Below are 26,735 nucleotides of genomic sequence, written 5' to 3'. Positions count from 1 at the left end.
CGACACTGGCCAAGCCAAGTTGGCGGGCACAAGAAACTGGAGTTGAAGAGGTCGTTGTCGAGGAGTGCGTTTGGACAATTCGGGTTACAACCTTAGCCATTCCATTTCGTCATTGCCGTGAGTCTCTAGTGAGTGAGTGTTCTGCTGTTACATGTGTGTTTAATAATAATAATACATTTTGTTTAGCTATTAAGTTTGTTAATATTAGTTTAGATGAATATCTGATAATCATTAGGTGTATTAAGCAGTCAATGTCTTACGATATCTCATTCATATTCACTGTCATACAAAAAGTAACGGTTCATACGGAGCAGTAGAATGTTCACTAAGGAACATAATTTAATTCATCGTGACATTCATCTTAGCCTATCATATTCATTCGGGTTATATATAATGGTTCATTTGTATTGTATGTAATTGTTTATAATTGTATTGTCATTTGTATCATTTAATAGAACCCACGGATAAGATAACTCATGTGTGTTAGAAGTCCTTTACACGGATAATTCTACCATTCATTTCAAATAGGGATTCTATCATTCATTCCATATCATCCTGCCATTCAAGTCTTGCGAGTGTGTGGGTGTGTGCAATAAATCTTAACATCATTGGACATTGAATGACATTCATTACTGTTCTTACCGTGCAACCTGTGGCGATTGTCACTAATTTTAAAGTAGCATTATGCAGTTATTGTACTTCAGGGTTAGGGTCAGGATAAGCAGTTTAACCTTAAAAAAGCTAAAAAAAAAATAATAATAAATAAATGAAATAAAAAAATTGAGCCGCAAGGACTTCTAATATGAAGATTCGCCTCCGTGCCATTGTCACCAGGGTCCGTACATAACTTCGTTCTGTAGTTTTGCCTGAAGCCACCCGATTTCTACTGTCTAATTAGTAAGTAGCTTATTTGCCTTCTTGCTTTGTCTTGCGTTGCACTTGCTTGATTTCTGACTGTGTTAGGACACTTGTTGACTAGTTTGTTATAGTTTCAAAGTACTGGTAAGCACATTTAAAGAGGTTTCGATAGTTTTGGCCGCAAGTATCTCGTTTGCGATAAGCAATTAATCCGTTATGCTACTTTAAACCAGTCATACAGCTCCTTTTTGGAATTTATTCAATCACGATATCCCCTCTTTTATAAGTAGGCTACCGCTAGCCCAAACAAAACGGTTGGAATGCTTCATTGCAGAAGCAGACTACTGTAAGAACTGTACCCATAATGCTTTGTAGGGAATGGACCTGGTTGATATACACTTGCAAGTGGTAAAAGAGAATAGCGTTTGGGCTGAAGTTTGAGTAAAACTCATCTCAGTTCGAACTCGTGTGTCCATGATTTTTAATATTTCTACTACACCAAGAACCTATTCCCGAAGATCTCAAGGTTTACACTACATTTGCCCTACTGACATTGCCAGGGGAGGGGCCGGAGGCGGAGTCGTCTAACTTCACTGTTCTTATCCGACAGTAAGCAGTTGTTGATATTAATACTCTGATTTTGCATCTGTTCTGACTGACAGTAGTCCCAGCATTTACCTGAAATAAAATGGAGCACAAGGGGACCACCAAATCCAATGCGAAAACGTTCCTTTTCACGTCTGAATCTGTGGGAGAGGGACACTCTGGTAAGCAAATATGCGTCATAAAAGTGAGACCTAAGTGGAGGTCTGCTGCAAAGGAACGTTCGCCAGTTTCTTATTTTATTCCATATCCTGATGATGCTTTGCTTTTAATTAACAACGAAACAAGGCGATATAATGAACGCAATGACTGTTGGACGGTTTGAATTGATATTGCCACTCCGTTTGATCTGCATGTCTTGGCTGGTTTATGATCAAGGCGACAGACCTACACACTAGCTGATTAGGTTAAACATGAATGCGAAAGAATGTTTTTAAATAGGATATCAGTCCAACAGATTCCCCGTCACTTGCCTAGATTCCCATACCCTGACGAGGGCCTCATATACTGTTATTCACCTATACTTCATTCTGTATGTGTAGATAAAATGTGCGACCAAATCAGTGATGCAGTTCTGGATGCATACCTGTCTCAGGACCCTGACTCAAAAGTAGCATGTGGTGAGTTCAAGTTCAAGTTCAAGTTCAAGTATTTATTTGTCAGATACACAGAAAAACACAGAGTCAGACTGCAAGACACCGCACATCAACCTACCATAGCATAACATAAAATAACATAACAGTTCAAGTCATGTCTGTCATTCCAGACACATCCATACATCTACTGCTGTTGATTTCTTACCCAGCAATCTAGAATTATTTAACCTTCGATGTCACATTTGGTTTGGTCCTTTGTACCAAGGCCATGGATTCACTTTTACAATGAGCTCCTCCAATTAGCGTTAATTTGACGTTTTCATTGTACATGATCCTACTTTTTTGTTAACTATTTCGGATGAATGTATATTGCAGTCAGGGTTTGACGACCTGGCTGCAAATCATGCGTTCTGTTTCACTGCAACTGAACAGAGTGCGTGGCAAAGACGGGCATGATCCTTCTGGTCGGAGAGGTGACATCAAATGCAGTGGTTGATATTCTGGCGGTGGTCAGAAATACCGTTAAGAAAATTGGATATGATAGCTCCGCCAAAGGTTAGTGCGAACAATGTTATCTTAAATATTTTCAGTTATGATAAAATAAATAAGTTCACTTGATTGTTTACCCATAAAGTCATTTATCTTCTCAACCCTTGTTCATCCTAATCTTTTTAAATTGTCTTTAACTTTTTTTTTTATTATTAATTAGCCTGTCTTGCCTTTGCTGGTATAGTTAGTCAATGTTTGCTTGTCAGTGCAACACCACAGGATTTACTCAACAATTCAGAATTTTAACATTTACATTTTTAAAATGCACTTGTCACACAACTGATGTTCTGATTTTTTTGTACTCCCATAGGCTTTGATTATAAGACCTGCAATGTTCTTTTGGCCCTACAACCGCAGAATCATGAAATAACCAAAACTGTTTTTGAGGGCAGAAATGAAGAGGATACTGCAGCTGGTGATCAAGTAAGCCATATCCCCCCCCATGCCAATTCCTCTGGCCCACTAGTCAACCAGGGTAGAGAGGGTAATTGAAGGGTTTCAGAGAAGTAATTAGTATTTTTTAGGTGCAGTTTGTTAACAGCATCTCTCGTCTAACAGTATACATGTCATTTATTTCTCAGGGTGTGATGTTTGGATATGCAACAGATGAAACTGAGGAGTGCATGCCACTCACCATTCTCTTGGCTCATCAACTCAATGCTAAAATGAGAGCGCTATCCAAAACTGAGTGTCCCTGGATCATGCCTGACTCAAAAACACAGGTAATTAAAGGGCGGTTTGAAATAAGTAATAGCATGTTGATGTATGGCTCCATGATATATACAGACAGTTATTTTTTAGGTGTTTCCTATCCATATGCAAAATAATGACCACAGGCTTATTCTTTGTGCTGTCATACTACAGATAAAGCACATGTAAATAAAACACATATTAAACTCCTAGGTTTATTTATATTAAATTATATTCTAGGTTTACACAGTATAATTCCCGAAAACATCACTGTGCATCACTTTCCCCTGCCGTTTCTTAGGTAACTGTGGAATATCGTGACAACATGGGTTCCATGGAACCCCTCCGTGTTCACACTGTGGTCATCTCAGTCAACCACACCCCTGACATCACTGTGCAGGACATCAGACAGCAGCTTCTGGAGAAGGTGGTTAAAGCAGTGGTTCCCGCCAGATACCTCGATGACAAGACCATCTATCACCTTTTGCCTAGTGGGAAATTTGAGGAAGGTGGACCAGCGGTAGGTGCAAGCAGCCCACACAAGACACTCTGAGATTCCTTTGAATGAGAAGTGCGTTAAAAATAAAATGAATTATTATTATTATTATTATTATTAAGAGTGTTGTGATGTTGGAGGAGCTGACGTCAGCTTAACTGAAAAAAGGTTAATGCTATACCTGCAATTAACTTCTCAGATAGCCGTCACATATTTCTATGCATTTCACATTTTATTACGCTTCAATTTCATATGAAATTTTACATTTTTTGTGACCTGTTCATCGTTTATTCTTCTTCCCCCCTAGAAACACTTTTTCGGAACATGTTGCTCAAGTAATGAACGATTGTAATAATAATGCTGTCATAACATGCATGTTTCTAGCCTTTGCCTTTCTCCGACAGTACCTTATCCAGTTGATTAAAATGTCATTACCAGGTCGATGCTGGGCTCACAGGGAGAAAGATAATTGTGGACACATACGGTGGATGGGGTGCTCACGGAGGGGGGGCCTTCTCTGGTAAAGACTGCTCCAAAGTGGACCGCTCCGGGGCCTACGCCGCCCGCTGGGTTGCCAAGTCTCTGGTGAAAGCAAAGCTGTGCAAGCGGGTCTTAATACAGGTGAGCCTGTGGTGGGTACAGGAGAGTCCCACTTGACCTTGGGAACTCGGTTATATGTTATATAAAATATATACTGAGTTATATGCAATTTATCCGTCATCCTACCAAAAGACATTATGGTACAATAATATTATTATAAATAATGTGATTGTTATAAAAAATATGAATGGTTTTTCATTCACCAATCACTTCCCACAAATTACTATTTTTAGATGCTACTCACCAATAACATCAAACCCAGAAATGTTGTTGTTCTAAGGTGCTTAGAGTCTGTCAGCTTGGCAGCTCTCTTAAAGGTCCCATCACATTACAAGTCCCAGTTCTGGGGTCAAATGATCCATTCAGGCTACTGTTGGTTTATATGCCTCGAATGGGTCTTTGTACATTTTCTTTCGAGGCTTTAAAATGTGTCAAAGACTTGGGTTATTTTTCTCTTCTCATTTGGTAACTTTGATTTGGTAAATGAGAATTGGGTTAACCCTCTCAAATGCATTTGTAAAGTCTACTTTTCTTCATGTATTTCTGTAGTGGCATACAAACCCCAAAAAGGTCAGAGCTAAAAAAAATGTTAATACGATCAAATTAATTTGATCAAAAGTTAAATTGATCAGTGATTCATCATGAACACAAAAAATGCTTCCTCTCAGCAAAAAACACATGGATCTCCATTTTCTTTTTCTTGTAGATATCCTATGCTATTGGTGTGAGCCGTCCTTTATCCATATCTGTCTTTCACTATGGCACTTCTACCATGGATGAGGATGAACTGCTCCAAATTGTGAACGCGAACTTCGACTTGAGGCCGGGGGTGATTGTTAAGTAAGTAGGCCTACAGTACACACACGTGCACAAATAATCAAACTCGAGGTTACTTAATATGCAAGATGGGCTTCCCTCAGCTGGGATCAGTGTGCAGTGCATTTGAAATAATGTTAAAGTATTTCATCAAGAGAAGATAGCACATGAAACAGACATGAGCGTAGCTCCTGATATCAGCATACTGAAGTGTCTACGGTGCGCCCAAGTCTCTATGACATAAACACAGTGACACAGCAGTATTGTTATTGGGGAGCAAAGTACTTCTATAGCAGGCCTCTGAGTTCATGTTGTATCACAGAGAGCAAAGGTTCATATGGATAAATGATTCAGCCATGTTCTGAGGTGTGGCCAGTGAGCACTAAGTACTTGTTTACAGTCATGGAAGTCAAACGGAAATCGATGTCTTTTGTAACTCTCTGTTACTGTTCAAACTTATAAATGACCAGATGAGGATGACTCATGTTACACAACATATTGTTAAAACATCTCATAACCACTTCATATTTGTCTTTTCTGACCAAATTATTTTTCAGGTGGGTCAAATTTGCAGCATAAACCAAACATATGTCTTGAAACATAAAACAAGCTTGTGTTTTTCATTTCTCATCTGGAATGTATATCAAAATTTGAACAATTGACTTCTGTCATCTCACATAATGGCAGAGCTCCATGCAATGTTATTGTCAACAGTATGTGTAGGAGCCATTTGGGGTTCATGTTTTAATCTTGTCATGTTGTAATCTTGGACACTAGATGGCGCTCCACCTTAATTGGGTTTAACCAATATAGGGGTGAAAGTTCATACAAACTAGCAGGTGTTGCTTAACGGAGAGGGAGTACATATAGTTTTTTGACTGATTCATCTCCAAAGGTGTATTATATGTAGTTTGTATGTATGAACATGCTTATGAACTGGATCGTTCTACAAGGAATAAAGCTTGAATTATAAAAGACAGAAAGCAAAATTGGAACCTTATTTTACTGCTAACAAGCGCGTCAATTAAGTGCTCGGTCAACAACCCCTCTGGGCTTTAAGCCCATACAGTATGTTCTGAGGAGGCCATAGGTACATTGGTACCTATCTACTCTGTTGTCATGGTTAATCTGCCCCAGATTAATGGACACTCAGTCCGGGAATGGTGCTCAGTCAAGAATAAGGTTTTATTCTTTACATGCATGATGCACATCAAGGGAGAGAGCAAGGGTTCACATGTATAAAAGATTAACCTGCATCTCTAAATAGACAAGGAAACCGTTAACAGCCACAGTTAACAGCCGTTACCAGCCATAATAAAGGCTCTCTCTGACCTTGCAGAAGTCTGTAACTTCAGGAAAACTACTTAAGACCTTTGTCAGGTTTTTAATGGCCCCCACGACACCCAGGAACACTCACTTGCATATATGGAGGCGACACAGGACACACACACGCACATGCAGGCCTGAGGTCGCAGTGAATTTATTTTCTGCTTTTTCCCATCCTGGATCATTCTTCCTCAAGAACCCCCCAGGAGCAGTGGGCAGCTCGGAGCACCCTGGGAAGTGAACTGTCAATCTTTGGTCAGGGATGGACATGTGTTTTGTTATTTTGCATGTTTTTTCTGTTGGGGTTCTTAGTGGAGGAAACCCCTTGTGAACACGAGGAGAACATGTAAACTCCACACAGAGAGGCCCGGGAGATAGCCCACCTGAGCACTGAAGGTCTGGGGAGGACCTGCCCCCCAGAGCCAACAGCTCTCCATGCAGGAATGGAACCCATGACCTTCTTGCTGTGAGGCGGCAGTGCAAGTAGTGCAAGCACCTGAGCCACCGTGCCACACAAATATGGTTTTCTTCCTCTACCACTATCAGCTAGAACACAAAGTTCGACACGGAGGACACAGACTTGACCATAAACTTTGTTGTTCATAATATACATTTTTATATTAATTTAATTTATGTTAAAAACACACAATTCATAAGATAAAAAGAAAGATATCTATGAATAATGATTAACAATAATTAAGTAATTCATTAAGTAATAATGAACAATAATGAACCCTCTCAGTTGGAAGTATTTTTTTAATTCTGTCTCACTATGATGTCTTTTTGTTCCTTGTAGGGATCTGGGTTTGAAAAAGCCCATCTTCCAGGCCACTGCCTGCTACGGACACTTTGGAAGGGATGAGTTCCCGTGGGAGAAACCAAAGACCCTTGTGCTGGAAAATAATGCCAAGATATAGAAATCCCAAAAGAAGCATAATAAAGACTGATCGAGTTGACTGAACAACAACTACTAGTTTTTATAAACTGATAATGTTTTCTTAAATACATATTGTGTGATATGATTGATACAATATTTTGCAGTTCTATACCTTTGTTTTATACTGTATGATTGTTTTGATACACATAATGTCATTTTATTGTCACCTTGTGTAAAAATGTATTTTGCACACTTATCATGTGTTACTATGAAATCATATGCTACATTAATGTGACATGATGTCCTTGACAAATAAAAGGGTAAAATGTTACACAAATCGATTACACTAATTTCCTTTTTAATGATGCTGATCTGCCACTAACAGTAGTGCAAACAGTAGGCGCTTTGACAGAGACATTTTCATTGATGCTGGTTTTGCTCCATCTGATGTCACTGAATGTCTGATTACACTAATATGTTGCATCACTGACGTCTGATTACATTAATGTCTCGTGTCACTGACCACCTGATTACACAAATAGCTGTGCCGTCCTCCTTTGCCTTCACTGCATCCAACTCTGGGACATCCTTCACTGGGCCTACAGCTACCACTTTATCCACCACTTTCACTGCACCTACTGCTGGGCCTTCCACTGCACTTCCACTGCACCTACTGCTGGGCCTTCCACTGCACCTACTGTGGGGCCTTCCACTGTACGTACTGCTGCTACTGTATCCACCGCTTTCACTGCCCCTTCTGCTGGGCCTTCCACTGCACTTCCACTGCACCTACTGTGGGGCCTTCCACTGTACGTACTGCTGCTACTGTATCCACCGCTTTCACTGCCCCTTCTGCTGGGCCTTTCACTGCACTTCCACTGCACCTACTGCTGCTACTGTATCCACCGCTTTCACTGCGCCAGTGCGCCTTCTGCTGGGCCTTCCACTGCACTTCCACTGCACCTACTGCTGCTACTTTCTGCGCCACTTCCACTGCACTGTACTTGTCACTGGGCCACCTTCCATCGCCCCTGTGCGATCTGCTGGAACGTCTTTGTGGTCCTTGATGCATTTTCACCTGTCTTGGTGAAGCCAATCCTAAAGTCAGGGCCCCCGAAAGACCTGTAAGACCAGAAGAAGGAGAACCACGGCAAGAAGTCTTACGGACACACCAGTCAGGAATTCCCCTTGAGGAAGAGCAGGGGAATGCGTCCTTGTCCAAAAGTAAAAAGAAAGGTCTTCTTCACAGAAAAGGAGAAAATGATAAAGAAGAAAAGAAGAATGAGCACAACAAAAATATTAAGAATGACAGTGAGGAAGAGGAAGGTGTCTGCATTGTCTGTCTCGAGAGCTATTCACAACCGTAGCTTGACTGTTCTCTCCCTTGTATGTCGCTTTGCGTCTGCTAAATGTAAATGTAAATGTAACCAAGGGAGGTCTGACTCTGTTGTGTGCCCTGCCGTCCCTGCGCTTATGGCACAAGGGGAGGGAGGAGAAGGGGAGGGGAGACATTCAGAAACACGGCAGATTAATTTTACAGATATCAGGATGAGCATGTAAATGAGCAGGGTAATGTACACAATACATACAAACATAACATGATATATGCATGATACAACATTGATAATGGATAAGGGGGGGAGAGTATTGTATAACAGCTTAGTTGGTAAACAACAGTGTGCTTGTAGGTTACTAGTAGAGTAATGGAACAGAAAACTATGTCGATGGTGGCAATTATTAACACACTGCAGGTCAAGCTAGCAGAGAGAATGGGGCAGTGTATGACAGTGTGGTGGGGGTTGGTAAGTGAAGGCAGAGGGTTTCTGGAAGTAGGCCAGGTGAAGAAACTACAACAGCATCCCACCGTGAATATATAGTCCAGACTAGGAGGGGAAGAAAGTGGGTGGATAAAGTTCGGCTGCCAATACGTGTAGTTGTACTTAATGGATATGGTGATGAGGAACAATGTTTCCATAGCCATCGGCATTTGTAAGCAAATTAAAAGATGACAATTGTATTTAAAGTTGTCTGTGAGTTATGAAGGACAATTTAAAAAACTGTAGGCCTACAACTGCCCCCGTATCCCCTATTTGGCCTCAATGCATTAGGGGATGTTTGATCTTAGACATCCTAAATGAAGAGTGAGATTAAATACATTTTACAGCAATGAAAATGACAGTGGACATACTTTCAAATAAATTGGTTTTAATCGTTGTCCACAACGACTTTTAATTTGAAGATGCCAAACACATTTGCTATCTTCCGGGAAACGTCTTCTGCAAATAATGTGACTTGTACGGAAATGAGTAAAATGTCTGTTTACACGCCGTCTGTTAGCCTTTGTGTTGTGGCATTATTATTCTTTTGCTGTATTTCATGGAAACATTCCATAATAGGTAGGCTAACGTTTCTATTGACTCTGTTGCTGTTTGTATTTTACACTGCGTAATGTAATGCATGTCTTGTGGAATCAAGCCCTATACTATCAGGCGCTAAGTGTAATATACCTTATTTTAAATAAAACGCATTCTGTGCTACAACAGGCATTAATGTCTTACGAAACTATACTCGTGGACCATAATGCCCTTGTTCAAATATTGAAGAGAACACATTCTTTCGAGCACAGGAAACGAAATGGATGGTTTATTATACATAATGTGTTCTGTAATAAGGTATCTTACACTTGGTGCATACGATTCATCTAGCATATGGTAAAGTGCAATCTTTCAAATAGAATGTAACGTTAACAAAGAAGACAGGTCTATTTATTTTTTGATCTGATCATCTGTTGTAGGTGTGAGAGATGCCATTTTTCTGGCAGGGAGAACTTTTCTACTGTTGTGCTTTATCCCCTTGGCATCATATTTTTATCCGCGAATGAAAGCCCTCCTTTTTCCACCTCCACCACGTCCACAACTTGAAGGTCAGAAAACATTTTGTAATTTGGATTGTGTTGACTGTATAGCCTATAGTATTCAGTTGTATAATTCATTGGTTATGGTCTGCCGACCCAATGTTACTCTAAAATTCTTATTTCATTTAATATTTGGATGCAGAGGCAACCTGCACGCATCTCTGAGCTCAAAGCTATGTGTGCCCTAGCACCATGTTTCCTCATGTTAAGTTAAGCTTTATAGTAATATATTTCAGTCATTCTACTAAAAAAACGTTCCACCTTCATGTCACCCATGTAACTTGTAGAGCCTCCAATCTGTCATCCTATCCGTTGAGCAAATAGCAAAGTTGCAAAGGGAAGAGAGCCTCTGTACTCTCATCTCCCACACACTTGCATGTTTACACAGTTCCAATGCAATGCGGCAGTAGGCTACTCTGTCAGACTCAGTCACTGAAGTATGTCTTTAATGTTAACCGAGTGGTATGGGGACATGTTTCTCAGAACCAGAGGATCCTGACACTAAGCTGAAACAAGAAACTGCAAGATTGGAGCAACAGGCAAAGTTAAACAAAAAGGTAGTCATTAACTGACCTCAGAACAATCCCAAGAAAATGACGTTATTCAAATTTGCATGAACTGCTCATATAAGGTTAGAGAACTGTTGCATTCATGTTGTATTGAGTGAAAATGTATCTTCACATGAAGAGTAGACTTCAGTGTGTCTCATGTTATGAACTCAGGCGTCCGACTACCAAGAGCATGTGCAGAAGCCAAAGCAGGAGACTCTCCAGCGGAAGAAGGAGGAACACTTTTACCACATGACTGGAGCTGCCTGGAGACTGACCGAGGGAGAGGCCGTAGGGGTGAGCATTGTGTGAATACATACGATTATGAATAATAATATCTAGAAGAGATTCTAACCCTTAGATATGAATAATAATATCTAGTCGATGTTCTTACCCTTAGATATGAATAATTATATGTAGTAGATATTATAACCCTTAGATATGAATAATTATATCTAGTCGATGTTCTTACCCTTAGATATGAATAATTATATGTAGTAGATATTATAACCCTTAGATATGAATAATTATATGTAGTAGATATTCTAACCCTTAGATATGAATAATTATATCTAGTAGATATTATAACCCTTAGATATAAATAATTATATGTAGTAGATATTCTAACCCTTAGATATGAATAATTATATCTAGTAGATATTATAACCCTTAGATATGAATAATTATTTGTAGTAGATGTTGTAACCCTTGTATGTGTGTGCACTTGTGTGGCTAAATGTGCATCCTGATGGAAAGATAGCTTTTGTAAGGATATTAAATTCCGAAAAGGATGTTTTTTTTTTTCTCCAACCCATCACACACATGTTTTGTACAATCTATTTAAGAACAACCAATGCTTTTAGTATATATTTATACCAGTGAAATATGTGCTTTGTCCAGGACGGTGAGTCATGTGATCAGGAGGAGGTTCACGAGGAAGAGGGGGAGACAGTCCAGCAGAGGGCCATCCGAAGGAGAAAACTGCCAGCTATGGACCATCAACCTGTCCAAAAAGACCCCCCTCTTGCTAAAAGAGTGAGTCTACACAAATACTTCATTAGTTGGTACATTTGACTACAATTACATTATGGGAGGATGTTTGTGAATTGCTTGACACTTGTGAAATGATTGTCCCATGGTATCGAGTGTTGCATGTATAAATATCTAATTACAATTACATAATTAAATGACTCAGACTAATATCTCTTCTGAGCATTTGTTATCTTTTCCATCTCCTTTAAGACATTGTGGTAGTTTTTATTATTTGAAAAAACCCGAAACATAGGCAAAGATTCATGAAAATGTAATTATCTTCTTACTTTCTGCTTGACTTTTTTCTCCAGGTTATTGTTTTGCCAGACGAACCACCAGCAGATGCAGAAGGGGTGAGTGATTTTCAACTAAACTTCAACAACTATACTGAAACAAAGTTTCAGCTTATAGTGGCAATTCTCCAGCGGAAGCTGACAAATTATGGAATTCTGTTAACTTGAATGCTTTAAAAACAAGAATGGGAGCATTCAGAGAATGCAAACCTCCGCCTTGTGATCTTGACCTTTGACCTTGACATCTGAATATCTAATAAATTATTGCCATTATATTACCCAATCTCCCCACAAAGTTTGATGGAAAGCGGTCCATGCGTTTCTGTGTAATCCTGCTGACAAACAAACAAACAGACAAACAAACAAACATACAGGGGTGAAAACATAACCTCCTTGACGGAGGTAAAAATCATTCAACCATGACAAAACAATCAAGGAAGTTGATGACGTTGATAAAAAAGAGTCATTCACAATCATTTGATTAAAATAATATAAAATTAAAATTAAGTGGGAAAACAATAGTGTGGGGGGACTTGCTCTCTTCTCTCAAAACATTATTATCAAGCCAGGGCTTCATCTTTTCAAGAATTTCTCTCTCTGGAGCCTCAAGTTGAAAGTTATTTTCTCCATTCTATAGAGTTGCCATACACGCACTATCCATGACTAACATGTTGGGACATGGGCTTCAGCACAATTGACAGCGATTTCTTTAGTGATTTCTTAAACAAGTGTAGACGTTCACGCATGAAAAATAGGAGAATCATTTCAACTTGGACATTCATTTTTTAAACTAACATTTTCCAATAAAAAAACATATTTGTATGAAGCATCCCTGAGACCTCATCGGCTAGGAACAGATTATTGTGCAACCCTATAGTATTTAAAGCTCCAGATGTATAACAGTATTTAATAATTTTATTTTCATTTTCCAACTAAGCTGTTTTGAAACTGGCAAATATTTTGCTTAAATTAACCATAGATAGATTAATGAATTCATTAATTCCATATCGAGCTTCTTTATGTGCCGAATCTTTCAAGTATAGCATTTACCAGTGAGTCCCTTGTATTCCTTTTCCAGATTGTAAATGTGGCGCTAAGATGTCTAAGTGGGAGAACTGTTTACAGGAGGTTTCTGAAGTCCCATCCATCTACTGTGAGTCGGTGTTTGTTGTAATTATCTTGTATTGCTTTCTTTCTTATACTTAGGCAGGGTGAAGTTACAGTTTGTATCGTATGGCTTAGTGTGGAATTTTCTTATGTTCTCAAATGTATTTAGGTTGGTATATATTGTCATGCTAAGGATTGATAAACACTTCTGTCCTTCTCTCGAGCTGTTCAGGCTATTCATAGGTTAAATTTAGCTCAAGGTTGGAAATCCCAATGGAAATATTAGCTTTTAAGTAGGCTTTTACATTAGGCTGTCGCCAAATCTATTGCTGAAATACATCACTCAGTGAGCTAGCTTTCTTCAGCACCAACTGTACTGGTTTTAGTCATTGCAAGGCAGTTCTGATGGCTGTCAGCTAGATCGATTGCTAGTTTAATACAAAACACTCTGTAATGCCTTTTTAAAATTGCTAATTTTCTCATCAAGACCTAGAATTACAACAAAAGTATTCATGACAGAAGCCAACTTTTTGTATAATTTTACACATTTCTGTACTAAAAGACAATTCTTGGGCGACAGTGGTACAGGAGATAGAGAAGTTGTTTAGTAATCAGAAGGTTGCAGAAGTTTGATTCCCTGTCGAAAAGTCCTTGAGCAAGACACTGAACCCCTAAATGCTCCTGATGTGCAGTGTGCCATCAGTGTAAAATGTAAAAAAAAAAAGTGTATACATCCTTGTAAGTCGCTTTGGATAAAAGCGTCTGCTAAATGAATAAATGTAACTAAACCAACTTTTCGTATCATTTTAAAGATTTCTGTACTAAACGTTACCCATGTGTATCATAGTATTAACTTTAATTATTATGCACTTTACACCATACATCCTTCATCCTACACTGTACATAGCTGAATTGTATTGTTTGCATTGTATCATATTGTCTGTATATATTGTTTGTAATTATTGTAAATATGAGAGAGCTGCAAGATCCCAGAATTTCTCCATGGGATTAATAAAGTATTTATCTATCTATCTATCTATCTATCTGTCTCTCTCTCTCTCTCTCTATCGATCTATCTATCTATAGGTTCTTGTTGACTGGATGTGGAAGACCGGATACCATCCAACAATCTACGCAGTCTGCACGCCGTATCCACGGAAACTGTTACAGACAGAGGCACACCTGACATTGGAGGACGTTGGTATTGTGCATCACACTGTGCTCAATGTGGAGGAGAAAGACCCATCAACAACATAAGGAAAGACACTCAACACAGACACTCAGCCCTCTCCAAGACACTCTAGAGAATGTTACTTGGTTATATAAAGTGTATTTTTGTATCCAGACGCTGCTGAATAATGACTAATAATCCTGTTTTAAGTGCCATGTGCTACAATGACGTACTCAGTGACTTTGGATATTTCATAATGTTTCTTAATTAGCCCATCATATTCAGAAAGAAGGGAAAAAATACATGGTTTTAGTTCATTGCATTATTATACATTGCTGTAAGGAAAGCTCGTTTTGCTCTAAGCTCACATTACCCGTTTCATAGGGGGTGTCAGCGGACCTCGCTCTCACACAATTTCCACTATAGGCATTATAGGACCACAGCCAGCAAGCTACCAAGCCAGACATTCTTTATGGGTGCAGTAAAGCAAGCATTCCAGAGGAGGGACTAGTATACTACATGCCTGTCTGATAGTCACCAAGATGATACTTTAAGAAGTGACATCACTGAAATACTTAGCACAACTGCGGTAAGTCGATTGAAGAGCTGTAAGAAGATGACATTCCAAAAACCATTTGTGAAGTGTGTTCTGTTATTTATGTGTGTGCTTGACAGGGCAATTGAGACCCTGAACAGTTTTTCTCATAAGGTCAAAAAGTCTCCTGGATGTTTCTGCGCTTTATGTCAAGGATGCTTATTCTGCCACACGGGATTAAAGGAGTATCAGTCAACAACGAATAGGCGACGGGTTTTTACTCAGTTTAGAATTGAATAGAACTAACTTCAGCAGGTCCTGTTAGAGGGAGACTCATTACTTATACCACGGTTCCTAAACTTTATCAATACTTTTCAGCCACAGCATTAGACAGACATACTCTGCCTGGAGTGAATTGCTGGGAATTAAAGCCATGTCCTTAATGAGGCTACTGTTACATAGTTGGGGGACAGGTTTTCACTTCATAATGTCATGTTATATCACATTCCAATGGACAAGTTGCTGCTAATGTCTCCTGGTTCTTAAAGATGAGATTTGTCCAGTTCCTCTGTACACACCACTGTACTGTCAGCGTTTATATTTTGAATACATCTTAATTAAAACATTTTCGATCAGTTCCCCGGAAGTATCAGCTGCATTTATGATGATTACCTACAGATCACCACACACACGTCACTCGGACTCGGGATTATGGTGTAGCTTGCAGTTGAAAGTACTTTATTAGATCATACACCAAAGAGGCAATCACATCATGACGAATACACAGAGAAAAGGTCAACACAAATAAAATGGTAAAGAGTAGACAAAAGGGACAGTAAGGTTACTGTTTGGGGCGGAGGAGGAACGAAAGGAAAGAGAAAAGGAAGTTGGATGGGTGGTCGTATACATAAAAGCATACACGCCCAAAAAGGAGGCTCCTCCCTCAATGTTAAGTAATCATTCCCAAATAGACTATAGTATCGTGGTGAAGAGACAGGTATGGGGTGTAAGCTTGTGCATTTTGTATAAAACATTGTTGTATTGTCACATGCCTGGCACTGCCAACTCAAAGTACAACGTCCAGTGATATTGGGGGGGAGGAAAGGGATTGGGGGGGGGGTGTAGAAAGCGAGTTTATATCACATTTCCTTTTATTTTTTCGTTTTTTTTTTTGTTGCTCCGAGTAATGTACATTTTTCAAGAACAGAGAACTTTCCATCAATAGTATACAGCAGGCAATTGCACTGGAGGCTAAAACAAACACTGTGTTTAAGTACTGAGACACAGGGCAATTTTTTTTTTCGGCATCAAATGCTTATATGGCACATTTTGGTCCATGTTAGTTAGTGCTTTTCACATCGTAACAGAGCCCGTGCATCATGTACATATACAGACAGACAGCACTGTGTGTGCATATATACACGCGGACGAGCAACCGCTGGGATTTGTGTCTCTTTTTTTTGCTTGCTTCAGAATTCATCTCTTTGCCTGCCAACCCCCCCACCCCACCCCCCCAAATCAGGCCAGTGCACGTTTATAAGAAGTAGTCGGGGGTACGGCGAGTGACGTGGGGCTCTCCGCGTCGGGGTGCAGGGTCAAACTGAAGGCTGAGAGAAGAAGACAAAGCAAATGTTTAGAGATACTCACAACATAGGTTCAGGGTTACGAATACCCCCTTCACATACAAAAGCCATTAATGAATCAGGTAAAAACATGGGATGGATAACAACTTCTCATTCACCCTCAGTCTTTATCAGTGATGGAGTACCACGTTTTGTGTATTCCCATATTTGGGAGGGATGCTGAGCCACCCGGGACCCATGCCAGTTATGGACTATTCCAGACATCTCTCTTAGGGAACCATTGAGCAGCTGCTAGGGTTTGTTAAGGTGAATATGAACTAAGTCAAACTTCTGTATTTGGGGGGCGAAGCTGCACTTGCACCCTGAGGATGTTGACGTCTTCCTAGTATAATGTTTAAAGTTAAATTGAAGAGGATGTAACGCAATCTAGATAACTATTATTTCATGCAAATGTAACTGCCATTTGAACCGTTTAAGGTTACTTAAAAGTATCTTTAGCTAGATTGTTAGTTAGCTAGCATGAGCAACCACAGCAACCAATAAATAGTTTGCTACATAGCCTGCAGTTTAATAATGTCTTCAAATCAGATGATGTTAAATAGCTTCACATAGACACCCACCCTGCCCCTGGTCCTTCTAGAAAATGTGACCCAATGTTTACAACTCGGCTGGAGGATCGTCAATAAGCTTACGAATTAAGATACTACATCACCAGGGTCGGATAAACGATTCATGTTTTATTGTTCGGGCCACACAACACCGTTACACTAAATGAATGCTCAATAAATGCTTTTGGCATGGCATAACGGCATTAGATTTGAATGACTGACAATCCAGAGATAAATCGCAATCTAAATCTGTTTTTAAATCACCACAGGAACCATTTCCTTTCCCTTTGTAAAACATTGCGCTGTTGACATCACCAGTCACCCATGACCAACCAAAATGCCAAAATGAAAGTCCAATAACTGATATAGTGTGTAGAGGATTACACAATCCAAATCTTCATCAAATTCACATTGATCCATTACATCTAGAACCCTCTTCCAAAAAAATGAACCTTAAAAAGTATTTTGTACTTACAAGGAATATTTAAGAGTATCATCCAGTTCCATGATGGCAGCTTGATTGCCACAACGATAGCAGTAGTTTGGCGCACTGAAAATGGTGACCACGTTTCTATCGTGACACCAGTTGTAGCCCTGAGAGTGAGAGAGAACGAGACACAGAGAGAAGAAGGGAGAGAGAGGAGAGGAGAGGGAGAGTTATTTTACATTCAGGCTGTTTGTCTTCAACATGGCGCTGCGACTGCGATAAGGACGAGCACAAGCCTCTAACATGTGCAGCCATGCTGGTTAGCTCACTGAGCGCCGTGACTGTGTGATGCCCATCCAAACCAACTCCCACGCTTTGAATTCAAAACCCTTTGTCTTCCTCAGCCCCCTATAATCAGTGCGTGGAGATTATAGGGTACGAGGATATGACTATCAATGCCAGCAGCCGTCTCTCAGTTTGAAATGGTGTGTGTGTGTGTTGAAACAGATCATAGTGAATGAATCACGGCGGATATTTAAGGGTTTTCTGACAGACATAGGGCGAACACTTCAAAATATACATTTTCACATGTGTAGGTGGATATACTTGACTCACGGCCTCAATATCTACAGGATATAAACCCAGCTGAAGAGAATCTCCAGAACATGTTCTCTACCCCAAATTTAAACTATTATTGTCGTTTAAAAACGCATACATAAAGCAAACACATATACTTAAAAAAAAAGTTTTAATGCAGATCCAAAATATCAATGAAACACAGCTGACCTCCATAACTAGCTGGTGAGCTCGTGACACCAGGGTGAGACCGTTGGCGTGGTTGAAGGTTTCAGAGATGTCCTGTCCGAAGGTGTATCCAGCACCTCGAGGAGAGATCCCCCAGCCTCCGCGGTCATCAGGATCCGACCACAGCAGGTCACACATCGGCCCCTGGAAGAGACTCATGTTTAAGGGGACAGCCAACAGGGTTGCGTATTATTCCGATCACAAAATAGTACAATATCTACGTCATAAGACGTCATACAGGATGTGTAACGTACTTTCAGGCACTTGTAGGGGTACCGAGACCTAGATTTTAGCCTTATAATCTAACCCTAACCCTAACAAATCCTAAGAAAAAGTTGATTCTGACACTTAGAATTTTTTTTTTATCCGATATATCCGCAACCAGCCAACAACAGGCAATGCCAGTCCAACTTCAGAGATACTGATGCCTTTGAATGACTGAGGAGCAAGTCGAGATGCTTGAGCAATTCATTCAGCTGGCTAAATGCATGCAAAGGGGGATTTCAAATATACACATTGTTGCCCTCACTTGTTTATTTTTTGTAATCTAGCCTTTCGATAAAGCCCTATTTTGGTAGCACACAAACAAGATAATATTTTTATACAAATCCAAAGTCCAGTTTGCTAGCATAAATAGACCCAATAAAAAAATAATAATAATCCTAAACAGGCTTGTTTGACTTTATGAGATCATGTGAGGACTATGAGCCGTCACTGAAGGCAGTAATGTTATTGATTACCGAGCGCCATCTTGGTAAAAGAAAACTGCCCACAGGCACACAGCCTTCCTGTGACTAGTCTCTCTCACTCACACACATACACACACAGAAAGTAGATTGCCCTCAGAGAGGAACTGGAGATCACAGATCCACTCTCTCAACTCACTAAACTAGAGTAGTCAGCCATCAGAGAGGAACTGGAGATCACAGATCCACTCTCTCAACCCACTAAACTAGAGTAGTCAGCCATCAGAGAGGAACTGGAGATCACAGATCCACTCTCTCAACCCACTAAACTAGAGTAGTCAGCCATCAGAGAGGAACTGGAGATCACAGATCCACTCTCTCAACCCACTAAACTAGAGTAGTCAGCCCTCAGAGAGGAACTGGAGATCACAGATCCACTCTCTCAACTCACTAAACTAGACCCCAGAAATACTGGTCTGGGTTCAAACAGCAATGTGGCATTCTCTGGATCATGTCCAGGTCATCCTGATATACTGCATTTTTATATCCTTGCAACCTTTAGAGGGACAAAGGACCACATTAAATGTTACAATCAACCTTTCACAAAACAAACAAGTTATTTTTCCCAAGCCCCCCCCCCCCCTCTTCTCTTGGTTCCCCCACAGACCTGGTCTACAGGATGAATTAAGCAGCGTAAAGAATTCATGGCTGAACAGTGCACTGTAACTGTTTAGCATGTATTGCTGCAATGCTCCACATACTCCGCAGCTATTAAAATAGGGTTGCTTTAAATATTCATTCACAGAACTGACCTCGTGTGGAACTTCCTGTAGGCGGTCCAGGGCCCGGATGTGGTCCAGTGTGTCTATTGATGGGGAGAGGCCTCCGTGCAGGCAGAAGATCTGAGATCCAGGAAGAAAATTCCATAGAAATTGACTCGGTTACGAAGCTGAGAAACAGGTTTGCTACAGTGTTTCTGAAGCCAACCAGTAAGATACAGAACAAACATATAACATAGGGGGTTTGGTTTTACCTAAGGATAAACTGCCACTGGATCAAAACATATTCAGACAAGTCAGAAAAACCTACAGTTTAAGACGAGACTCTTTTCTGCTCTAGAAAGCATACACTCCCCTGAGGGGACATACCATTCGGTTGCTTAGGATATCCTGAGGCTGCTCACAAGATGACCTTTACAGACTTAAGTTGTACATTCCTTTCAGAGACTCAGTAAACCAAATGTTAAAAATAGGTTAACTCGACCTATTTGGCAACTGCAGTCCGAGACACACTTATAGTTTTGCTTATTTTGGCATCGCAGACTATTTCGGCAAAAAAATGCTAATTCTGAAAAGCTTCTTGTATAAATAGTAACGTTATATAATGCAACAAAGGGAAAACATTTTGATTACTATTATCATCAATCTTATATAACATCATTTAAGACTCTCATAGAAAACTTAGTAACACTGGACATTCCTCTGTATTCAGTGTGAATATGGACAAAGAGGAGCCAATAAACAGTATGTAAACACTTACATCCTACAAATGACACTAGTTTGTACCCATCCTAAAAGTGTAGAACATTTACACATCGTTAAACGAATGCAAGGGAGCACGTAGCGACAGCGCTAACCTCAAGTGATCTGATATGATATATGATGCTGTAGCATGTGTGTGCATCATGCTGACTAATGTTAAAGCAACCTTAGCCCTTACACAGAGCAATGCAGGCACTGTTGTACAGTACAGGGCTCGCCCTTTATCACATGAACCATCTGATGTATCGTAAAACAACTGGAACTTAAGCTAAGTGTGCAGCTAGGCCACAGGGCCAGAGAGAGAGAGAGATGAGTGTTTTCACGAGGACTGTGGGACCCAAAACTGAACAATAATCATCTCAATTTTAAGACAATTTCAGGCTCATGTGTCAAGTAATAAAACCATCAAGTAAGACACTAAAGGGGGGGGGCACTGTGGCGCAAGCAGTAGCCCCGACCACATACGGGCTTGAAGCCCATGGAGGACACAGGTTCGATTCCGGCCTGATGTCATTTCTCCTGTCAACTCCCCACCTCTTCTCCCTCTCATTTCCTGTCCCACTCTTCACTGCTCTATCGATTAAAGGCACAAAAGCCCAAAAATAAATCTTAAAAAAAAAAAAAAGTAAGACACTAAAGACCTTCCAGAAGCATGACAGAAGAAAGTTATTCTGTTATCCTCATTAAATGCCAAAGATCCAAAGATACACGAGGACACTAGGAAAAGCTTCACAATATTTGACTCAGTTACCCACAATAGATACAAATGATAATGAATGTCATACCTGTCCGTCAACCAGGGCAGTCAGAGGCAGGTAGTCGAAGAGGTCTGTGAAGTACTTCCACACGTTGGCATTGCCGTATTTCCTCAGGCACTCGTCATAGAAGCCGTAGACCTGTGTGATCTGTCTGCTCTCGTGGTTTCCCCGCAGTATCGTGATGCGCTCTGGGAATCGGACCTACGGAGGACAAGCACAGACGGTTTGCACCCTGGGTCCTTGACCGCATCAATGCACATCTCTTTATTTTTTGTCATTATTTTTAATTTTTTTTCCACAGTCATGAAATTATGTCACAGTGAGTTTATTTTCCCGTGTTTTAACTGCCTTCCAATGCTACATGCAATATTCATAGTTTAGGGCTGGGTGATAGTGACATTGAACTGCATGAATAGGGCATGTAGGTCAGGTTCACATTTTCTTTTCTTAAATAATGGACCTATTTTAAGCATTCAGTCTTCAGTCTTTCAAAAGTTAATTTAGAAAGCTGCAGCTCCTGACTGAAGTCACTGCCAAACCATGTCAGCTTCACTAGCAGTTAGCCAATTAGACCTGTTGCTGGTGCCTACGTTGACACCTTTTTGAGCTGTACTGTACCATAAAGTTAATGTTATATAACTTTAGTGACTGTGCCGTCAGACATGGAAAACACAAGTTCAATTTCAACTAGCAACTAAGGGCACATCCTCAGTCCCTTGTTGCCAGGACAACTGTGGCCGCTTCCATGCCGATATTTTGGTGATAGTAGGCCCATTATAGGTTGCGGATTTATCGGATACCGGAAAGTAGAATACTGTTTTTTAAGTGTCAGAATCAACTTTTTCTTAGGATTTTTTAGGGTTAGGGTTAGAGTATAAGGCTAAAAACTAGGTCTCGGTACCCCTACCGATGCCTGAAAGTACGTTACACTTCCTGAACCGGATATTCAACTTTCCGAGATCCGATAAATCCGCAACCCCCCCATTATGAGACACGGAAGAAAGCTTTTAGATGGCTAACTAAACATGTATTGCTTAACACCAAACACAAACTTATCATATTCTCATATTGGTGACTGGCATTACTATGTAGAAACATGGAAATGTAATCAAAATAGTTATATAGATACATATATTTAGTGTCTACTCACTTTATTGACAAGGATCTGAAGTAGTCTTTAGGTGTATAAATGTAAGTCAACACCGTTTACATTAATCTTACATTCATGGAAACATCCTGGCCGTGGGCCGCCATCAGTGAGGTCTAAAGGAACCTCCGCATAGGAAGAAGGAGAGAGGGGGCGTGGTTGTGCAGAGAGAGGCGTAAACACGGGCTCGCCTTTACTGAAGAAACAAGTTCCCTCTGTGTTATACCACCCAACCCTACCATAGCTAAGACACTCACTACTAATTGTGAATGTCTCAGTTAGTGAACCGAGTGAGATGATTCATTCAGAGGATAGACTACTGACCTTCAATGCTACGAGCAGCGTGACTGTCTCCACCGAGTAGTAGCCTCTGTCCACATAGTCCCCCATGAACAGGTAGTTGGTGTCTGGTGACTTGCCCCCGATTCTGAAGAGCTCCATGAGGTCGTGGAACTGGCCGTGCACATCTCCGCAGACTGTGACTGGACAGCGGACCTCCTGCACGTTGGACTCCTTGGTCAGGATCTCCTTCGCCTTTAGAGAAGAAAGAAAAGATGGAGGTTAGGCATTATTGTGCCAGCGCATACGCAAATAAACAAGAAAAGAAAAGAAAAAGCTTTGTCATCTGAGAGGCGATCATGACAAGCAAGAAGGATTATGCAATGTTCAAAGGAAAATTCCCACCCAAAAAAATAAAATAAAAAAATTATGAAAAAAGGAAAGAAGGTGTCACATGCTTTTACTGTGGCATCAATTTCACTCGTGAGAACTACTAAGCATCACCATGGAGACAATGAGATTAATGTCCATAGAGAGCTCTGCTGTGTTTAGGCCTAATTTAAAACATCAAGTCAGAATACTTCTGCACTATAAATACAGACCTTGTTTTTTTATATATACATTTAATTCTGTACAAAGTAAACTATTGACTAAATGAAATGGACCCTGACTGATACCCAACCAATGTTAACAGAATGTTTTAGACCTGGGCTGACCTCTTGAGGTTGACCAACCTGCGCTGCTTGCAGTATAAGTTACATAAACAACAATGATTGTAAGGACAGACTTTGAGCTGTCTGACAACAGCTGTAAGCTTCTCACTGCCATAATTTGAATCACATTTCATAGTAAACCCATGATGACTCAGATGATGAACTGGCACTTTGACTTTGTGGCTACAGTTTGTTTTAGTTTTTAAGAGCTAAGATTACTTATGTATTTATTTTAAATGCATTTGGGTAAAACATCCAAACTGCTGTCAGTGTGTTCATGTTATAGTGTTCATGTTCTTGTATCCAAGTTAGTCATTACTACTTAATAAAAAAATAAATTAAATCGTTTATTCTGGGTATGCAGATTCATCCGCCAGCCATTTATTTAACTCTTGGTCTTAACATTACATTCACACCTTCCCTGATACTTTGTCTGGGATAAACAACGTGACAGGTAATGGGTTTAAAATGTACACGCTCTCTACAAGGCTTGTAATGAATGCACTTGCTGGTGCATCAGATTGCTAATGGAGCTCATCTCCACTACCAAAGTTGTCGAAGTATTTTCGTCTGACGGTTGCAAGACAGCTGTTGTACAGGGATGAAGTATTCAACTATGCCATTACGGCGAGCTATCTAGCTAAACTGGAGACCTGTATGACAAGTGACTAGGTGATTATATGGATCATACAGACAGACAATGTCAGGCGAGGTAACGTTTAAACAAAATGCATTTTACTGCACAAACACAAGCCTGAATTTGCAAAATGATCTAGGGTCTTTCGTCAAGTTTTCAAGTGGCGCAAATCGGCTGCTTTCCGATCAGGTTGTTCCAAATCAGTTCGAGCGCTTCTGTCTATCTAACTTGAATGTTAGTCACCTACCACTGACTAACGTTATATAAACTAACGAAAACGTATTTGGGGCCGTGAAAGGTTACAAATGAGCTGAAGGTAGACGTGAAACAAATAGGTTGATCTCTTTTGAAATTGAGTGTTTGATTTAATGACTAATCCAGTTTTTAAACTGCGACTACAATTCATCTATTCGGGTAATGAGGGTGAGCTAGCTATCGTAAATCAGCTATCCTAGCTAGCTGGGGTAACCAACTTAGATGGCTAGATAACTACCATACCTGAAAGCTATGGTGATAACTATGCCACAGACTGTCACCGCTAAATTTAAGGCGGCAACATTAGCAGCTATAAAGATTTGAAATGTGAAGCATTTTTTTGTTCATTTGATATCTGATTACATGAGGAACACATCAAATAAATATTAAATCTCACCTTTTCGCACAACGTCCTCACTTGATTTTCCGAGAGCTGCTTACACTCATTGAGCTGTTCGACCCATTGGTCTAATTCCTTGGTAAATGTTTTATCGTCCATTTTGAACGTGACCAGATACTAGATGTGTTTTCACTGTTTTCCCTTAACGCTTTGGCTGCGCTGAATATATTTAGTTACCGTCTCAACTCGAAATGTAGCTGTTACTTTATAATTTCCCTAACTACGACGCAAGAGCCGGGCTTTCGGCGTCTGACTCGGAGCTAACGTTGGCTAGCTTGCTACATAAATGCTGGACTGCTAGCTTGCGAATAACAGCTCCAAACAAGACACGAGACCTCAATAAATGGACAAAAAGAGGCAGCCGGGTACGAAGTGGTCCTTAAATTGACAATTTCAGCTTAGTAGTATAATTTAAATAAAGGGATTGGCCGTAAATAATAATTTGGCTAGCTAGTTCCCTATTCCCCCCGACCTTCCTAGGGAAACTCGCTGTGTAATGGCCGCCCTGCGCTCGCCCCGCTTTTACGTCATCACAATGGCATTTCCACAAGATCCGCGCGTGCTAAACTTTAATTCAACTGCTGCCTTCTTGTGGCATGGAAGACTTTTTTCACATAGTATGGTAGTTGTATTTGCATAATTTGCTAAGTAAATGAATACTATTACCAATACTGTATTGGCCATACAAATACTCCTGATAATAATTTTATGAAATTCACAGCCCTAAACTACAATAACACAATGTGTATATGAATATGAATATGAATATGTCATATTCCAACACTACAATTCTACAGTTAGATCAAGTTGTATACTTTGGAGGTAGACACATATGTAGGCCCACCTACCATGACCATGGTTTTTATAGAAAAGTCTGCCTTTCACGCAATTCTTACCATGAACACTTGACTCACATAATCTGAGTAATATTGTGTTGAAAAGTGAAGTGATAATGACAATGACATCACAAGAATCCAAACTATCAACAATGTGAGAATTTGTTTTTAATTATGCAAGACTTAAAAAGAAGCCGGTTCATTTTAGGCCTGCTTCTGAACATAGGCCTACATCTGGAGGATGCTGAAGTGGGTGCACGTATGTGACTGAATGTGTGTTACATGTAAGCTTGGCCAACCCTTTAGAGAGAGACACTACACCCGACAGGGTTTTTTGATGGAGAATTAAATGTAATTTCACAAATTCTAACGGTTACACACACTTACAGCAGACATAGTTAAATGTTGTCTGCCATTCCCACTGAGATGGACATAAGCCAAATTCCATTAATCACCAGTGTTTGTTTAAAATAATTGGAGCCTCTCCCTTTCCATATGCTATTTTTTTTTTAAATAGTCAAATAATACATTAATAATGCTGGTGTGCAGTCATGATTTATGATCATTTTTTTTTCCAATATTAAGATTCTGCAGTACGCTGTTTTTAGTTTTGGATTTCACACACTACATATGCAGCCTAGTTCAAGGATTATATTTCAGACATCGACAATTTTGATGTTAGCATGGGGCATATCTGACACACAAATAAAAGTAAATGGATGTAAATAAATTAAATACATTTGTGTAAACAATTACAAACTCATTACAACAACAATAGTGGTTGTTTGTTTCCTCACCAACAAGTTACCCTGGTAAAAATGTATTAAGTAATGTACCTGTTTTAATTACTTCATCAAAGTAATGTCACTTATTACATTTGATTGGCAGATGAGAGGCTGTGCAAGTTAAAACAAGAGAACCAATCAAAACGATGCTCAGAATTGGAGTGCAAACTGCAAAATGGAGTGAGTCTGTCTTAATGGCAAAAAAGATGCAAAGCAACAGAACTTATATTATATTACATATGTATATATATATATATATATATAT

General features: G+C 39.9%; 3 protein-coding genes across 3 annotated transcripts; 2 read left to right on the top strand and 1 right to left on the bottom strand.

The window, feature by feature from the left end:
- The first annotated feature begins 859 nt into the window (after window positions 1-859).
- mat2al (methionine adenosyltransferase II, alpha-like) lies at window positions 860-7,535 on the top strand. The gene is made up of 10 exons (XM_080842551.1): window positions 860-897; window positions 1,521-1,625; window positions 2,004-2,081; window positions 2,490-2,612; window positions 2,917-3,029; window positions 3,188-3,328; window positions 3,598-3,816; window positions 4,231-4,413; window positions 5,099-5,232; window positions 7,331-7,535. Exons 2-10 carry the CDS (start codon window positions 1,547-1,549, stop codon window positions 7,449-7,451), a joined length of 1,191 nt encoding a protein of 396 aa, XP_080698677.1. The 5' UTR covers window positions 860-897; window positions 1,521-1,546; the 3' UTR covers window positions 7,452-7,535.
- A 2,115-nt stretch (window positions 7,536-9,650) lies between these two features.
- Window positions 9,651-15,636, top strand: ubxn8 (UBX domain protein 8; the record flags this gene model as incomplete). The annotated part of the gene is made up of 8 exons (XM_080842868.1): window positions 9,651-9,807; window positions 10,206-10,334; window positions 10,809-10,882; window positions 11,048-11,170; window positions 11,774-11,908; window positions 12,217-12,258; window positions 13,277-13,351; window positions 14,392-15,636. The coding sequence occupies 8 exons, from the start codon at window positions 9,651-9,653 to the stop codon at window positions 14,560-14,562; spliced, it is 906 nt and encodes a 301-aa protein (XP_080698994.1). The 3' UTR covers window positions 14,563-15,636.
- An 84-nt stretch (window positions 15,637-15,720) lies between these two features.
- On the bottom strand, window positions 15,721-25,335 carry ppp2cb (protein phosphatase 2, catalytic subunit, beta isozyme). Its single transcript, XM_080842048.1, has 7 exons — window positions 24,847-25,335; window positions 22,890-23,099; window positions 21,446-21,619; window positions 19,932-20,021; window positions 18,416-18,577; window positions 17,678-17,796; window positions 15,721-16,618 (listed from the first exon to the last, which is right to left on the bottom strand). Exons 1-7 carry the CDS (start codon window positions 24,946-24,948, stop codon window positions 16,546-16,548), a joined length of 930 nt encoding a protein of 309 aa, XP_080698174.1. The 5' UTR covers window positions 24,949-25,335; the 3' UTR covers window positions 15,721-16,545.
- Window positions 25,336-26,735: the final 1,400 nt, after the last annotated feature.

Source organism: Sprattus sprattus (genome assembly GCF_963457725.1).
Source record: "Sprattus sprattus genome assembly, chromosome: 7".
Classification (NCBI taxonomy): Eukaryota; Metazoa; Chordata; class Actinopteri; order Clupeiformes; family Clupeidae; genus Sprattus; species Sprattus sprattus.
The sequence above is the reverse complement of the archived record's forward strand: the minus strand, read 5'-3'. Positions and strand labels throughout refer to the sequence as shown.

Coding starts and splice junctions, on each gene's coding strand:
- mat2al (XM_080842551.1), top strand. CDS start 1,547: ATGGAGCACAAGGGGACCACCAAATCCAATGCGAAAACGTTCCTTTTC. Junction 2,613..2,916: donor ATATGATAGCTCCGCCAAAG/GTTAGTGCGAAC, acceptor GTACTCCCATAG/GCTTTGATTATAAGACCTGC. Junction 4,414..5,098: donor GCAAGCGGGTCTTAATACAG/GTGAGCCTGTGG, acceptor TTTTTCTTGTAG/ATATCCTATGCTATTGGTGT.
- ppp2cb (XM_080842048.1), bottom strand. CDS start 24,948: ATGGACGATAAAACATTTACCAAGGAATTAGACCAATGGGTCGAACAG. Junction 23,100..24,846: donor TGAGGACGTTGTGCGAAAAG/GTGAGATTTAAT, acceptor TCTTCTCTAAAG/GCGAAGGAGATCCTGACCAA. Junction 16,619..17,677: donor GATACTCTTAAATATTCCTT/GTAAGTACAAAA, acceptor TTCTTCTCTCAG/CCTTCAGTTTGACCCTGCAC.